This window comes from Zonotrichia leucophrys, chromosome 18, assembly GCF_028769735.1.
Source record: "Zonotrichia leucophrys gambelii isolate GWCS_2022_RI chromosome 18, RI_Zleu_2.0, whole genome shotgun sequence".
Taxonomy (NCBI): Eukaryota; Metazoa; Chordata; class Aves; order Passeriformes; family Passerellidae; genus Zonotrichia; species Zonotrichia leucophrys.
The window spans coordinates 6,694,255-6,710,470 of NC_088187.1; the positions used below are offsets into that span (position 1 = coordinate 6,694,255).

At 38.3% G+C, this 16,216-nt stretch overlaps 1 protein-coding gene across 3 annotated transcripts in view; it reads right to left on the minus strand.

Annotated features, from left to right (window-relative positions):
* CA10 (carbonic anhydrase 10) overlaps nt 1–16,216 on the minus strand; it is a 148,131-nt gene that overhangs the window by 68,585 nt on the left and 63,330 nt on the right. For 2 of the 3 annotated variants that reach the window (XM_064728695.1, XM_064728697.1), the window contains 2 exons: nt 9,642–9,784; nt 8,158–8,202 (listed from right to left, as the gene is read on the minus strand). In XM_064728695.1, coding sequence (XP_064584765.1) covers nt 8,158–8,202; nt 9,642–9,784 — 188 coding nt within the window. The remainder of the gene's footprint in view (nt 1–8,157; nt 8,203–9,641; nt 9,785–16,216) is intronic. The other variant, XM_064728696.1, reaches the window with a different exon arrangement.

Here is a 16,216-nt window from a genome sequence, read left to right on the forward strand (position 1 = left end):
GACTACAGACCATGGAAGTAGAAAGATAAGCTATAATAAGGCAGTGCATTTCAGTGATTTCACAGGCACTCTGCTGATTGTTTAAAATGTATCCTTGTTTACTGAAAGCCACTCTACAACCCCATCTGCAACTGCCAAAGAAAGATATATGCATTCCAAGAAAATTATTAGGGATCATGAGAGACAAAGCCAGAAAGGCTCATAAAGGGTATTGTGTGTATTTTACTTCAAAAGGCTTTAGCTAAGGTGCTTTAAAACAGCTGCAAACATAAAAGAGTGAAACACTGAGAAAGTATTTAAATGAGAAAATGTGATATTACAGAGAGCTCTTTCTTTGGCAACAGAGAAGCACTACCTGCAGTTGCAAGGAACCTTTTCTAAACAGATACCAAGACCTGGAGAAGATAATCAAGGCTTTATAGGATAAAAGAGTAGTTTTACTTCCTGCAACAGGCAGAGATAGAAAGATGGTGCATTCAATGCAAATCTTTCAAGTTATTTTGCAAGTATTTTTACTTTGGTCAATACATCACAATATCAAGGTATGCAGGAACTGGGTTCAAGAACAAAGACTCAAAGTGGAGTCCAGCATAACATCAAATAAAGCAGTGACAGACACATCTCACTACTGCACAAAAACTCCAGTCTCACTAGAATTCCTGACTAATGCGTAACCCTGTAGCCCAGAGAAGACAGAGAAGAAAGGTTTACTGGAAAATAGAAAAATAAAGCTGACATAAATAATGTCTTAAATGCAAAGGCATAGGTCCAAATACCCTGCTTTGTCTTTAATGTCCCGAAATATTTCTGCATATAAGGCATTTTACAGCTATTAACAAGAAGTTTGACAATTCTCATTCAGTAGAAATTATGAATTTACTACTCCTCTGTGGGGTTTGTTTTCTTTTTTTTTAATATCTTCCTTTTATTTAGAACTTTGCCTGTTAAGTGACTTTTCCATTCCTAGGAGATTCTAGTGACTATTTTACTTTTCCGTTAGGCCAATTCATTAAATCATGGTATTTAATTCAGTAATCATTCTTTAACTTCCCATGACTGCTCAAGACAAAACTCACCATGTTCTACTGCAGAAACATAGACATCATAATTAAAATGATATTAAAATAATTACAGCTTCATTACATTATGCTCTTTTTTTATGCATGGTTCTGTTGGGTGTTGCTGCTGTTTCTGTTGTTTTTTTGCCTTCATATACATATACATATACATATACATATACATATACATATACATATACATAGAATTGTTACTTCTTTTCCCATATCTTTGCCTGAAAGCACCTTAATTTTGGAGTTATAACAAATTAGAGGGAAGAGGGTCACATTTTCCATTCCAAGAGAGGTTTCTGCCTTCCTTGGCAGACACCTATCTTTCAAACAAGACAACCTTGTAGAGGTTTTCATTAGCACAGCCTTCAATAAGCAATCATATTTTGGAGTTTGTGAGGAAGATATTCCTAAATGTGTTTCTGATATTATATTTTTGGCTTATTTTGTAGGGTATGTGGGGTAACCATCAGCAGTCCAGGCAGCCATACACACACCATGACAGTCATTGAGAATGAAGGATTGGTCCTTTCATGATGATATTATCCCTTCACTTGCAGAGGTGAGCATTCATCATGAAAATGGTTTCAGACTTCTCCCTGCTAAATAATCTCTCCTCTTTCCTTGCACTGTTTTGGGACAGTAGGAAAAGGAGGAGATGAAGCAGCTGGACACAGATAAACATCTTGGCAATATTTGCAGTGATATTCTAAGGGGAACTGAGCAAACCCTCAACTTCAAACAGCCCTTAAAGAACATGACATTGGAAAAATACCAGTCCATACAAATATCCTACTGTTTGGGCAGAGGTTTCCCCCAAGCCATGGACACCAGTGCAAAGATGGCCACAAATCAACAAGCAAATACTGCAGGATCTTTTAAAGCAAGAAGGAAAACTCCTTAGGGTGAGAGACTCTGAGAGATTTCTATCCAAGCAATGTTACATTTTTACTAATTTATTAACTGAATTTTGTTTATGAGGATGAGTCCTCAGTGCTCCCTGAAAGGTATTGAAAATTTTGCATTTCTGCTTGAGAAAACAGCAGCCAAACACTGTTGTGGTGATGTGATAGGTGGCAATCTGCAGGATATGCAATTTCTTCCTTTAATATACATCTACCTGTGAAATTCCCTGTTTATCACTTAGCTCCTTAGCTCCTGTCTTCACAGACACTGCTTTTAGTAAGTGCCTCTGATTAAATATACTGCAAATAATTCACTATAATACCAAATTCACTATAATAGCAACTGTTTTGAGAAGAGTTTCCTATTTTCCCCACACCAACTCCTTTACCTCCTGGCCAGTTTTATCCAGCTTTGACAAAGAAAAAAATCTCAGTATTTTGTGAAAATTGGCTGGAAGAAAAGAGCAAACCAACTTTGTGCTGAGGACCAGGCAGGTAAAACTCCATAATACAGATTAGTATAGAGCTCCTGTCAGCAGCAGTCAACTGGGCAGTCAGCAGGAGCATCCACTGGCACAAAGCACTTGGAAATAGCCACAGCATCTTCTGCCTTTGTCTTTTAATGAAGGGATCTGTGGAGTAGTGGAGAAGTGATAATGAGAGACAGAGACTAAAATGAAAGAAGCTAAAATGAGATTCTGTAGAAAACCATGCTACATTATTTCTTCTGCTTATGGAACACTTTGTGTTAACAGACGACTCGTCACAAAAAGGCCTCTCAAAAAATCAAACAAGTTAAAAAAATCACATGAATCACATGATGCTAGTTCAAAGGCTTGGGAGATTAGATTGAGACAAATGGGTAAGTAGATGGCACAAAACTTTGCATGATAAGAGGAATATTCTGTCAAAAACTGGCATACATCCCTGTGCTTCCAAACAATATTCTTCTGTAAATATACATCTATGAAAGAAATGTGGTGTAAGCTGTGAAAAATCAGGATGAAACATCCATCTGGTCGTGGGTAGCCTGTGGTTTGCTTTTACTGAGAAGGTTTCTAATAAGACAAGACAAAGTTTTCAAGCCTGGAGTTGAGATTTAGGGGCATGGATTTCCTGTTGTGCCTGATGAATCCAAGGATCTCCGATATCACTGCCTTCTGTCCATGCCAAATCTATCTTGGCAGGGAGGTTCTGAGGGCAGAATTTCTGTCTCCAGCATTCAACTCGTCCCTGGGCAACATCAAACCAGGAGGGCTCTTTAACAGTGTTTCTGTGCTTCTAATTGAGCAATACTCAGTAAATAGCCCCATATCTGTCCAATAGTGATTTACATTCCAATCCATCTTCGTGCTACAAAAACCACAGCAGCTCTGTGGTTTTTTAGTACCATACTGAAAGAAGAGATCACAAATGTCTATCTGCATAATTTCAGTCACTCAAAAGTAGCTATTAATGTCCATCACATAAATAATATGCTTAACCAAAATAAACACACAAATAAAGTTATTTGGAAGGGCCGTGACAATATTGTAAGTACATCTGTATGATTTGAAGTAATTCACATTTTAATCTTCTTTTTCCCTTCAAAGGCTTCTTTGCTCAGTATGTTTGAACACTGTTTTTTGTAGAGGTCTTAACTAGTCCTGTGTGATACAGGACTAGAGGAAATACACAGATAAAGCTAAACATTTAGTGAAGGCAAAGGAACTTCAAAGGACCTTCTAAGTGCCACCTCAGCACAGCTGTGCTGCCATTGGCATAGCCCTGGAAGACACTGTGATTTAAAGTCAAATATGTGATAGGTTTCTCTGTACTCTTCGCAGAGTGGTAGGAAAAGGGGGACTACAGAAATGTGAGTGCACAGGTTTAATATCATCACTAGCCAATTACTGTATTGGGGTGTTGCTTCCAGCTGCTGGCTGGGACACAGAAAAACAGCATTTTTTTCCTGTTTTAAATTCCATATTGAGGGTGAAAAAACAAGTTACTTTAACCTGCTGGTTCCACTGCAAGTTCACTCACTAACATGCAGAGCACGCAGAACTGTAGAAGAATTAGAAATGGTAAACAACTATTTAAGCAGCAATACTGTGCTTCGTTTTTTATTCATTAAAGTTTTTGATGTTTGCGTCAGACTTTTGACTTCCCAAAGCTACTCTACATCAAAAATGATTACTAAGACCTCTAAAAGTATATCACAAGTCAGTTTACAGATGACATTGATGTCTTATTGCTATCCATTCCTCCTGGACCATTTATAACATTTAATTTTTTATACTCCTGCAGTGCTGAAATATGGTTCATACCAGTATCTGTCCTTTTAGTAATCACCAAAGCAAACCTTGGCAGTTGTCATATATTGCACTCTTGAGAAAAATGCTAGTAATACTCTGAATTGATTGAACAGCATGGAATCAGAACTAACTGGCAGAGAAACCATTTAACTGCTTTCAATCCATAAATCTCTTTTCTCCTACCCTGTTTTAGTTTAGAAGCTGCTGAATGTAGCCATTATCTTGTAATGTATAGAATGAACCAATTACTTATATGAATATTAATTTAAATACATTATTATATTCATTAATGCCCCATATGAGCAGGCAGATGTGTGGATCTTGCTGATTAACTTTCATTTATGCACACTGAGCTACAGAATAACAGTCCTTGGCCAGCAGACATCAATTCCTTTTATTTCCCCAGGGATCAACATCAGGTATAATGTCCTGGCTTGCCTTAAAAATAAAGTGCTTTTAAACAGAACTTTACCTGCTTTAGGCAACAATTCCAGTCCTTGAGTGTGACCTAAAATGACTCATAAGACATAAGGGCACTGATGTGGCAAGGTTTAATTACTTGGCAGGGATGCACTTGCTGTCTAAAGCAAATGCTGCTGCTCAACATGTTTTTACGAGAAAAAAGAAAAAAAAATGTATGGCCAAGAACTGTACTGAGTCTTAAAGAATTCTAGAAATGGGGCTTTTGAAATTAGGTCCACAGAGAACCAGGAGACCAAAGTCAGATGGGCTACAGAAAGGCAAGGGACAGAAATTAAGGGACCAAAGGCAGAACTCTTGCAGAGGTGAACTGAGGAAGGAGTCCCAGCAAAGGACCAGGTCAGTGGGAAGTGGAGTGGTTTTTTCATCCACCACAATCACCCATGACAGGCTGGAAATCCTTGCTTTGGAGATTGAAACCCAAGGTGCTTCCTGCCTGAATATAAGATATTCTACTGTGCTGATTGCTTTGGTGCTCAAGTGAATACAAGGCAAAAAGAGCAGAGAAAGTAAAAGGATGCCATTCTTTGTAACATGGAGGAGTGTGATTTGCAAATGAATAAGGATTGGCATTGTTTATCAGAAAGGGCTGTTTATCTGAAATGGACTGCTTGGTAAATTCATTAAAATGGATAACTAAGAGACAAAGCTGGGCCTGAGAGAGAACTGGAACCTGGGGAGTTTCCTCAAAAGCAGCATTTCTTCTTCTGCATGTAAACTCACTAAGTATCTTGTGCTGAGGTTCTGGATCTTGAAATCCAATTATCTGTGTCAATGACACTCAAGGCTTCAGAACCTGCTAAGCCACTTTCTCAGGAAATGGAGAATCACACATACAGAATAAGAGCACAACTCAGAATAACATCTGATGGTGCTTGAATTGTAAATGTGTGACCTGATACTGCCCTAAAATCGTTGGACAGCGCAAAAAGTAATACCTCACGGGTCACTGCAACCTTATTGCAAAAAAGTGGATCAAAGAGGTATAAATATTTGGCAAATAGCCCTGCAATCCCTTTTACTCCTGTAATATATGTTAGAAATAATTCATGCTATAAAAGAATGTATTTTGTAAAGATTGTGAAATCCAAACAAGTCTCTGACCACAAGCAGTCCAGGGACAGATGTCTACTTTGGAACGTTGAAATTCCTGAAGGCAGCAAGAGAACAATACTCCGTTTGCCTATGAATAGACGTGGCCAGGGTGATGATCGTTTTCCTCCGGGGTAATCAGGAGTAATCATCACCCCTCGACTGATACCACTGTGTTACTGGGCTTGCAAGGGTTTTTCGGCGGTGAAAAGAGAGACGAGAATCTTGATTCTATAATCAGAAGGCTGGATTTATTATTTTATGATATATATTACATTAAGACCATACTAAAAGGAATAGAGAGAGAGAGATTCAGAAGCTGCTAAGCTAAGAATAGAATAGGAATGAATTAACAACGGAGCTCTCTCTGATTCTGTCCCAGAGAGAGCTTGGTCTTTGATTGGCCCTTAATTGTAAACATGCAAATGGACTAATCACAGGTGCACCTGTTGCATTCCACAGCAGCAGACAACCATTGTTTACATTCTTTCTCTGGGGCTTCAGTTTCTTAGAAGAGGGAAAAACCCTAAAGAAAGGATTTTCCACAAAAGATGTCTGTACCACCACTGCGATAACAGAAGTTGCCAGAAGGATACATCTGAATACTCGACTTCCCCTGACATGAACAGCGCCTGTTCAGGAAACAGCAACTGTCCAGCCCAGCAGAGTGAAAGGAATTCTCATGCACATGCGGGGTTCCAAAGGAAAGCCGGGCACCTCTGCCTCAGGCATAAAAAGCTGTATAAAATAGCCTGGCTGGGAACAACATTCGTGAACAGAGGGGATGCGATGCCATAGAGGTCGGACCCAGGTTCACCCAGCGCCGATCCCGGGCTCGACGCTGTCCCTTTGGCTGTGGTGGTTCTGAGGACCGCATTTTGGATGCGGAAAAAGATAAATAAAATCTTTTCGCATTTTTTATAATTTGGCTTCTTGATTGATCATTCATAATGCTCCTGAATGGAATGGGAAGAATTTTCTCAGCCTCAGACAAGAAATAACTATTAAGTTGCCTGCTGTGTGATGGCCACAGATTGGGCTTTTCTCCCCTTGTAGGAAAACAGTGATGTTATACCCTCCTATCAGATAATTTCTTCTCTTAAGGAGAAAGAAAAATATTGCTTTATTTCCAAGCAGTCTAAAAAATAGTAAGAAAGTCTCAATCTGGTTTACTAAAAGGCTTTCACTACAAACACTGAAATAAAATAATTTAAAGGAACTAGAAAGGATGTGATTAAATGGAAATTTTAGACACAAATTCTGTAGTGGAATAGAACACTTTTGGTCTGCCAAAGTGAGAAGGGAGAACTAAACAGGTAACTGGTTTACAGAAATTAACCAATGCTCCCCACTAAAAATAAAGCCATGGGGAAAGGAGTGGCAAGGTGTGAAAGGAGTAAGAGGAGATATTAAGTCAGTGATCATAGATCAGTCTTGGATTCTGTTCCTGTGGATGAAGCTAATTTCCAAAGTGAAGCACACGAAGTAGATATGTTGCTATCAAAATTAAATAAATATTTTTTAAACCTGATAAAACTGAACTTCTAAATTAATAGCAAAAAAAAAAATTGTTAGGAATTTGAAATTACTGTTCCAAGAACAACTGAACTGAGTATTTCCTTCCATCTTGCTCTCTCTTACAGCTTGAGTCTCCTCCCAGCCCCTTTTCCAAAAGAGGTTTATTATTGTGACTGTGTGCAAGTAGCTGTCTTTCTTGTTCACTGTGCATGTAAGCTAGCTTATTATAACTTTGATTTGAAACCACATCAAATCCCTTTTTTATTTATTCATTATTTTTCTAAGGATCAGTTCCATAAAACCCTTTCATATGCAGCATAATCACAGGCAAATCTTCTCCAAGAAATTCCCTGGCTGCCACAGCAATTGGTTCTGAGTGCTGAGAGCTGAAGTGTTTCAGCCCATACGAAACACACCTCTATTTTTAACATACAAAAACCATTACTGAGGAAGTGAACACAAATACACTACCTGCCAAATCAAATCCTCAGTGAAGCAAAGAATGAACAAAGAATTTTTTTATAAGGTATCAAAATTGCAATCTTTTTTCTCAGAGGAGAATTTTGCTTTAAGCATTTTGGAAGTCTCTCAAGACAAATCACAACAAGAACAAATCCTGTTCTTGTAGCATGATAAAAGGTCATCAGTGGCAGTATTTGCGAGCAAGGTAAGTGTTAAAAATAGGTTAGAAATTGCTGTAAAATAGTTGATAGATCATTAAGCATGTACTGTTAGTTCGGTTATTATACTGTAAAGGGGTTAAAAGGGTAGTTGTAAGAAATATGGTACTCAACTTACCATAACACACCTCAGTAAAGTGCACCACGAGCAGCCTGGACAGAACTGTAATGGGCCAATCAAGCACCTTAAACCTTCATGCAAATGAAGGATCCAAAAAGAAACCAATTCAAAGGCACAAAAAACAGCATAAAAAGGGGCTTCTGACCCACTGAATCCTTGCCACTCCATCTGGGACATCGAGGCCATCACTGCTGAGCAGCCCCAGCGCCGGCGCTGCAGCATCCTCGATGGGAACGCTCCTCCCCTTGCTTTAGGCCTTTCCTTTTCTTATAATAAATGATGAAATCACTTCAGTACCAGGAGCCTGCTCTCGTTTTTATCAGTAAAAACCTCATCACTGATACAGCATCTCCCACTCTGTCAGTGCCTCCAAATTTTATCAATAATCAGACATTTGCTTCACTGCGAGCTGATACAAAAACCCAGCTGACTTCTCAGAACTGCTGAAGGCATTGAATATTCTGAACCTCCTGCATTTGACTCACTGACAGCTTCCATGGCCTTGAATTTCATGTTTTGTCATTCTATAATTTATAAATTATATGAAATGTGTAAGCCTTTGTGTACATAGCAGAGTCATCAAAACTCTGAGTTTTGGTTTTTTAGTTTTTGGTTTTTTTTTTTTCAATCAAAACAAAAAACCTCTACACATTTCCATTTAAAAAGCAAAATGTAGATATTATACTGAAGTTTGGGCCACAGTTGGAAGCATTACTGTCTTCCAGTAGTAACAACATCACCATTTCAGCATTTCTGTGATAAAGCCCCGATAAATTCTGATGTCTTTGCACATGTGCCACCAGGACTTCCATGGGAAGTACAGAGCAAATTCCTCGAATGTCACACTGTTTCCAGTGGACATCTCATTTGTCATGACAACAAGGGAAGATAAATAATTTTCAAACCTTTTGCTGGAGTCTCTACTTGCTCCAATATTGTAATTCACAGTGCCTTTTCACTTGCATGGTCCTACCCAACCTGTGTTACACTGGTCTGTAACACATGTAGTATATGGTAGAGATAATTCATGCTATCATGTATAAAATATTGTAAGACCCAAACTATGTCTTTTGACCATCCATATAAATGATTTGATCGTTTATAACACACAGGTTGGGTAAGAGACAACTGCCTGCATGGAAAAAGCAAAAAATACTTTAAAATACCCTTTTAGGCACCCCAACATAAGAAAAGCAACACAAAACCATTATCAACTAATGAGTATTGCCAAGACTGCTAAAAGGTTCAAGATGTTTTATGTATAAAATAATTTCAGAATTCAAATATCAATCCTTCAGCTGGATAAACAGAATTGATTAGTTCAGTGATTTGAGGACAACCTTTAAAACATGCTACATTGTTATTCTGCCTCAGAGCTGACAGATAAAAGTAAACGCTTTAGAAAATAAAAATGTAGCAATTTGGTTTTTTTTAATCTACTAACTGCATTCATTTTATACACCAGAACAGAGACCACCTACCTTTCTTCCCCCTGTGTTTAGGCGAAGAGGAGTTAGGAAGGGATCAAAAATCATATGGCTGGTTTCAATATTGACAGGTGACTGTCTTTTCCCAACAGAGCAAAGATTCCAAGCTGAGTTCACCAAACCCCAAAAGGAGGGTACTGCAAAATATAAGAAAGTGTAAGTTTAATGGAAGTCTGGAAAGACTGTGGCAGTGCATGCCAGGCAGATGGCCAGGAAATTAATCTTGTCCAATTGTCTGTACACACACTTTGAAACTGAAAACAGGCAAATTCATCTTGCGTCTGAAATTTAAAACTTCATACAACAAGACCAAAACATATGATTTCACATAATTTTGTATCAGGAAAGAAGGTGGATTAGTTATTTTCCTCTTTGATATAATCCCATGCAAAACAGGAGTGAAACAAAAGTAGCTAGAAAAATAATGGAAGAATTGAGAGCTATTCTGGTGATGAGTACCAAGGATTTGCTGAAAATAACAGAGGTCTTTCCCAACCTTAGTGATTTGATGACTGTGTAATAGATATCCCACTACAATGAATTCACATCTCTTTAGGAATGAAAAACCTTGTGTAGTTGATTTTTCTGTAAGCCAGTGAAGAACCAAATAGAAATGAAGAATCTTATTTAAATTGCCACCAGAATTAAGGTGCTCTGGGTTGTTTTGAGCCTTTGTTTAAACAGGGGACAGATGCCAGAAAATTTCAAATACAGGAAATAAATAGGGTGGCTGGAAGTAAGGGAGCATTTTCAAAAAATGCTGTCCAAATAAGAAAAAAGGAAAATGTGATAAACTCTGACCAGTTAAATAAGAAACTAAAATAAGACATGCCAGAAGAAGATATCAAAGAACAATTTCCAAGGGTCTTAAAAGCTGCTAATGACTTTTTTAAGACTATGAGAAGCAAGGACACAGGCTGAGTGTGTTGGACCAGCTGGTGATCAGGTTGTAAGAGCAGCACAGGAAGCATTATGTGTCAGTAAAACTGTATGAATTCTTTTCCTTACTGCTCACAAAATGGTCTCAAGGGATGTTCCCACACGGGAGCTCTTTTATGAGGAATGAATCTGAGAAACTGTCTCAGAATCAAGCATCAGAAAAGTGACTTTCAGTATAAACAGATAAAATTAACAAATTCATTCAGATCAGACAGAACTCTAGGATGAATACCACAGTGATGTGCACTGCCAAAGTCCTTGCTTAAAATCTGCACCAGTCTTGGAGAGACAAAAAGTGGCAAATGTGATCCAATTTTTATGGTGTTTATTTTTATAGGTGCTTGTTTTTATCAAGGTATCTGCTACGATCCCTGTCAATGACACGAGGTGAAGTCTAGGAAGGACAGTCAGGTTATTTCTGTTTTACTGCATCAAGCCTGTAAATTCCACTTTGAAGTTTGCTCAACTTCCAAGAACACAGATTCTCTGAATTTAAGTTTCTCCAGAGTTCATGAATTTAAATGAAAAGTGTCATCTTATTCATCAGCACATCTTTGTTTACATTTTTAAGCCTTAGCACTGGCCCTGGCAATGGCTTAAAACACCATAAAAGATTGTATTTGTGCAGTGACTATTCTTGCCCTGTGTAATTACTGGTACCTCAGATAAAATCTCAAGCTACTTTATTGAGGCTGGAAATTGGAACCACAGAGAGAATCAGTAATCTGTGTACACCAATAAAGCAGTCCATTAATTATTTCCACCTACCCAGCTTGAAAAAAATTATCATACCAATTCCTCTGGATAACCACATGACCTGCTCTGCCTCTACATAAAAGCCAAAGGTAAAGTCATAAAGGCTTTGAGAGATAAATCAGGGACACCAAAAAAATGACAGAGTATACAATGACATTCATCTCAGTAATTGGTCACAGAAATCTCCAGACTGCAGTAATATTAGACACTATCACAATGGCTTCAAATTTGAGAACTGAAAGTGTTCTGTTTTCTTTTTAGCAGCAAAGTGTTGACAGCTGAAATATATCCTCCAGAGTAAGACAGCATTGCCATTATTCAAGAGATAGTAAAAAAATTTTAAAAATTTAGCAATAAATCTTGAAACATATAAAAAATTAAAATTTTGAAGAACTCCAGCAGCATCATATTCTATACTGCTAATTCCAAACTGGTCCATTCAAATGTCAGCGTCCCTCTGTACGAAGGATTCTCAATGACACGAAACGTTCAACCACTGCACTTGTTAAATGAGAGATAACAGAAAACAGGAAGGGGAAAATGAGGTTTTGAGATTCTGGCATGATATTGGCTTTTAAAAAGTGGCTATTTTCTGCTATGCCTTTAATAAAGACATCATCCAATACCGTCTTGAATTTACCTTTAAATTATAGCTGCTTATTTATGCCTAATTAAACATTTTCTTAAATTAAGAGTTACATTACCTGGGAAAAAGTATTTACCAATCAAAATTAGTGACCTCTGGCCCTGCAAAGCTTTTGCTTATTTTTATCTACAAATTTAGGATAAAAGCATAGAACACAGTACCACTCCTTTCATTACAGTGATTAAACCAGACTAATTCACTTCTATAAATTATGTCAACTAGGGGTAAAGAGTAGTAATACAACAGTATGTAATTACATTTTTCTCTGCCACCCTCTGCTGAGTTCACACATACTAAAACTATACAATCAAACACTAATGCTTCTGAAAAATATAGGTCAGCTGCTTGTAGAGGTATTTACAGATGCTTCTCATATTGACTTTTCACTTTTCATTATTCATGTGGCAGAAGTAGAAAGGAGCACCTAGAGGGAGAGGTATATCCAGGTATACCTTCTAGGGTCAGGGTCACTAAATTTCTGAGAAGATAATGTGTTTCTCTCTCACTCTAGTCAAAAAGAGACTATAGTTTTGGGGGAAATGGGTTTTTCCATGTAATATGAGTGAAGGTCCTGTTGGTGAAAGATTTAGCACAACTATGGCAAAAAAAAAATTGGAAAGGAAAACAGATTAAAGAACAGTTTGGTTTAAAGGTTAAAAAGCAACTGGGATGTTTAGTGGAGCTGGCACAGATTGCTCATTAAAGTGTCAGTCTTGGGTAAGGGAAATCCTTCTTGGCAAATGAACTAAAAATGAGAAAGGGGAGGACAGCAGCATCCTCTCCCTCTTTTCCATGCCCAGGGCTGGATCTGTGCCCTGCCTGCCTTTGAGTGGGACATTGGGCCCACTTCCAGTGCCCAGGCTGTGGCTATGCCCAACGAGCTGCCATGAATCACTGCCACTCAGCTGGTCATTTCTAACCGGGTCTGGTCAGCCATCAATCACTGACAGGGTTCAACAGATTTCCCTCAAACCAGGCACAGACACAACTGACAGCATTTACCTGGCACTCACTGTAATTTGGGGGGTGGAAAACAGGGAGAGTTCAGCCTGGAGTTGAAGCGTAGACTGAAAGGGAAAAAGTTGAAAGGCAAAAAAAAAGCTGTCATGGTCGTTCTGGACCTGAAATGGGACTTTGCATTAAAATGCAGGAAACCCAGATTTTGAGCTATCCTGTGATCTCTAATCTTTCCTCTTCATGTTCTTCATCTTTGGGTTTTTTTGTGGCTCATGCTGTAGAACTGGGGACTAAGGCTTTGCTGTTAAAATGAGTAACTGTTCTGAGACAGGACGAGTGAGATGTAAGACTGTAAAGAAGATCCAGAAGAAAGGTGAAGAAAGCCTCAAATAGATGAAATTGAATAGAAGAAGTTGTTCAGAGAAAAGTAATTCGAAACTTATTGTTTTAAGGGAAAAGACTGCTTATCCAGCAGATACCTTGAGCTCTATTCTGTAGATTCAGCTTTATTTTAATGTCTTTGGGTTACTATCGATCCTTCTGCTGAAAAATATAAGTTAAAGTAGGAACAAAAAAAAAAACAAAACCCAAAAGACAGCATATTTATTCTATCGAAAATGCTTTTTCTACGTATCCCTATGCCTTACAGTATACTGTTACTAAAATAAACTTAACTTTCAGGTATTAAGTTGGAATTTAACTATTTATTGCCAAATCCAGTGCATGCCTGCTGGTGCATCCTTTATTAGAATGGGTTTACTGAGCATCTCACTCTGGAACTGCAGGGCATTAGGGGATTCAGTTTGGAGAAGGCAGGTGTAAGGAGCACTCAGAAGAGGATAACAAGTCCCATTCTCAAAGGCATTTTTGTGTGTAATAGCAACCCCTCAAGAATTACTTGTAGCTCTGCACTATTTTGGTTTCCCACAAGGCTCCTGCAGTTAATGACAGCCAGGAGGCAGAAATGTCCAGCCTCTGCTGACTTGCAAAGACAAGTAGGGAGCCAGCACAGAGATCAGCACTGAGTGCTGCAGTTTGTATCTGTAATGACTATTCAAGACAGGAACAGTGATGTTCTCTGCTCTGGTGTTTTCTGGAGAAATCAGATTTCTCTGACCCTATCCCATAGGGCTCTGGCTCTGCCTGGGAATGCTGCTTCTGCAGAGAGATTACAAAACACTGTAACTTTGATTATTCTTGGAAAGGCCAGAAGTGAGCACAGCTGACTTGATAAAATTACTCACAGGCTGGAAAAAATGATGTCTGGGCAATCCTGATCTCTTAGAAGTCTGACCTGGTCCTGCCAATCCACAACTGTGTAAACACAGTCAGAACTACAAAATACTTTGGAATCGAAAGAAACCTTGGCTTCCCCTCAGAGACTACATCAAATTATTCAGGTAATTGCTGGGCAGTGGCTTGTAAGGACTTGCCTAAGCTTGTGAAAAGTGCCAGTACACAGCACACTGTTTATATGGGAAATGCAGCAGTGCATGAGCACCTTTTGAGTTGCAAGGTAACTGCTCCACCATCTCAGCAGCACTAAACACCCTCCAGCAGTGCAAGGGGACGCTGCTCAGAGTGGCAATGCCAGGATGCAGAATCCCAAAAGCAGAAACTGCTCTCCAGTGTGTCACAGAAGGGCCGTGGCTCTGGAACACTCCTGACAGCCCATTCCTGCCAGAGACTGTAACAACTCAGATGGAATGAGCATCAATTGCTTCCAAGGGAGATGTGTAAAAGACACTGAATGTTGCCTTTTTGGCTGCCAAGATTCAATATAAGATAGTGCCTTGGAGGCTTAATTACTTGTGACCTTCACCCAGAAAAACATCTGAAGTTGTGGATACACAATTTGATAGTCTTTCTAGCAGTAGAGGAATAAAATCACACCTGCCTTATGAAAAGGCAGGTTTTAGTAAGAAATGTGTTAAATGGTTGCATCAAGATTGATTAGAAAATTTGTAACTATGCACATTGAAAAGACTGCAAAAGGTTTCAAGAATCACCTTATGGACCCAAGCTTCTAAATCAACTCTGAAATTTATTATGAATATCAAATACACAAAGTAATAAAAAAAATTGCCCAGAGGCAAAATCTGTAGCTTCATAACCACTGAAAATATTAACCTCTGTGTCACAGGCTAGTACTTTTAGAAATCAATGCACAGAATAACCCTGGAAACAGAACTAACTGAGCTAGTTCATGGTAATTCCTTAGACTTTGGAACTACCAACTCTTAACTGTTCCTACATAATATCTTATTAGAAAAAAAAATTCTGACTTATGTTTCCACTTGATATTTTAGGTTTCATTTGAATTAGCTGAATAAACCTACAGTTTCCTGCCAAAGGGCTGTTCAGAACAAACTGGTCCCATAAGCTGACCAGTACCTTCCATTAGTGAACCAGTCTGGTTTTAACACAAGCAAAAAATAAAGCACAAATTTTGAAAACAAATTGTATTAACTGACCTGAATACATTTAGTGTTAGTTGACATGATTTCAGTTTGTGCTCTCAGGGAAAAAGAGAACACAGACTCTTATTCATGGCCACAATGTTTATTTTTCTGTAAGAGCCTTGTGTGTTTCAGGTATCTGCCAATGTGATTTATTTTTATTATTTATACATTTCTAGTATAAAATACTAGAAGAAGTATTTCAGACTTAAACAGAAGGCTTAGAAGTACAGATTAGCTCTATTTAGCATTCTTTCTTCTGTTTAAACTTCTAACACAAAGCTACCAAAGTCAGTATCATAAAACCCACTAAAATTGCCATATACAAATTCATTACAGGTGCCTACTATTAAGAGTTTTTTTCAGTATGACCTGTCCAAAGAAAAGTGAACATCAGTCTTGCAAACCAAATAGTATTTTTCTGGTTTATTTAGCCAAGTTTCAGCACTGTCTCAGGCAGAGAGGAAATTTAATGAGTTTTTGAGATTCTTGGGACAAAGAGAACTTTTCTTTTAAAAAAAGCTCTCCATCTTGATCTGTGACAATACATAAAAAACCTTTTTGATCTGAGGTTTACGAAAGGTATTTTAAGAAGTTCCTACCCTTCTTTTCAAACAGCTGTAGAAATATTGCTGAACTGGAGTGGTACACGTGGAAATAGAATCCCTCTTGGCCTGAAGTCATCTTAGCAGAAGAGCAGCAAGACTTTAGCAACTACAAACTACACACAGTGACTAAACTTGCTCCACTTTGCTTTTCCTCTTTAACAGAAAAGAATGAACATGTTATGAGGAAAATGGAATGTGCGTATG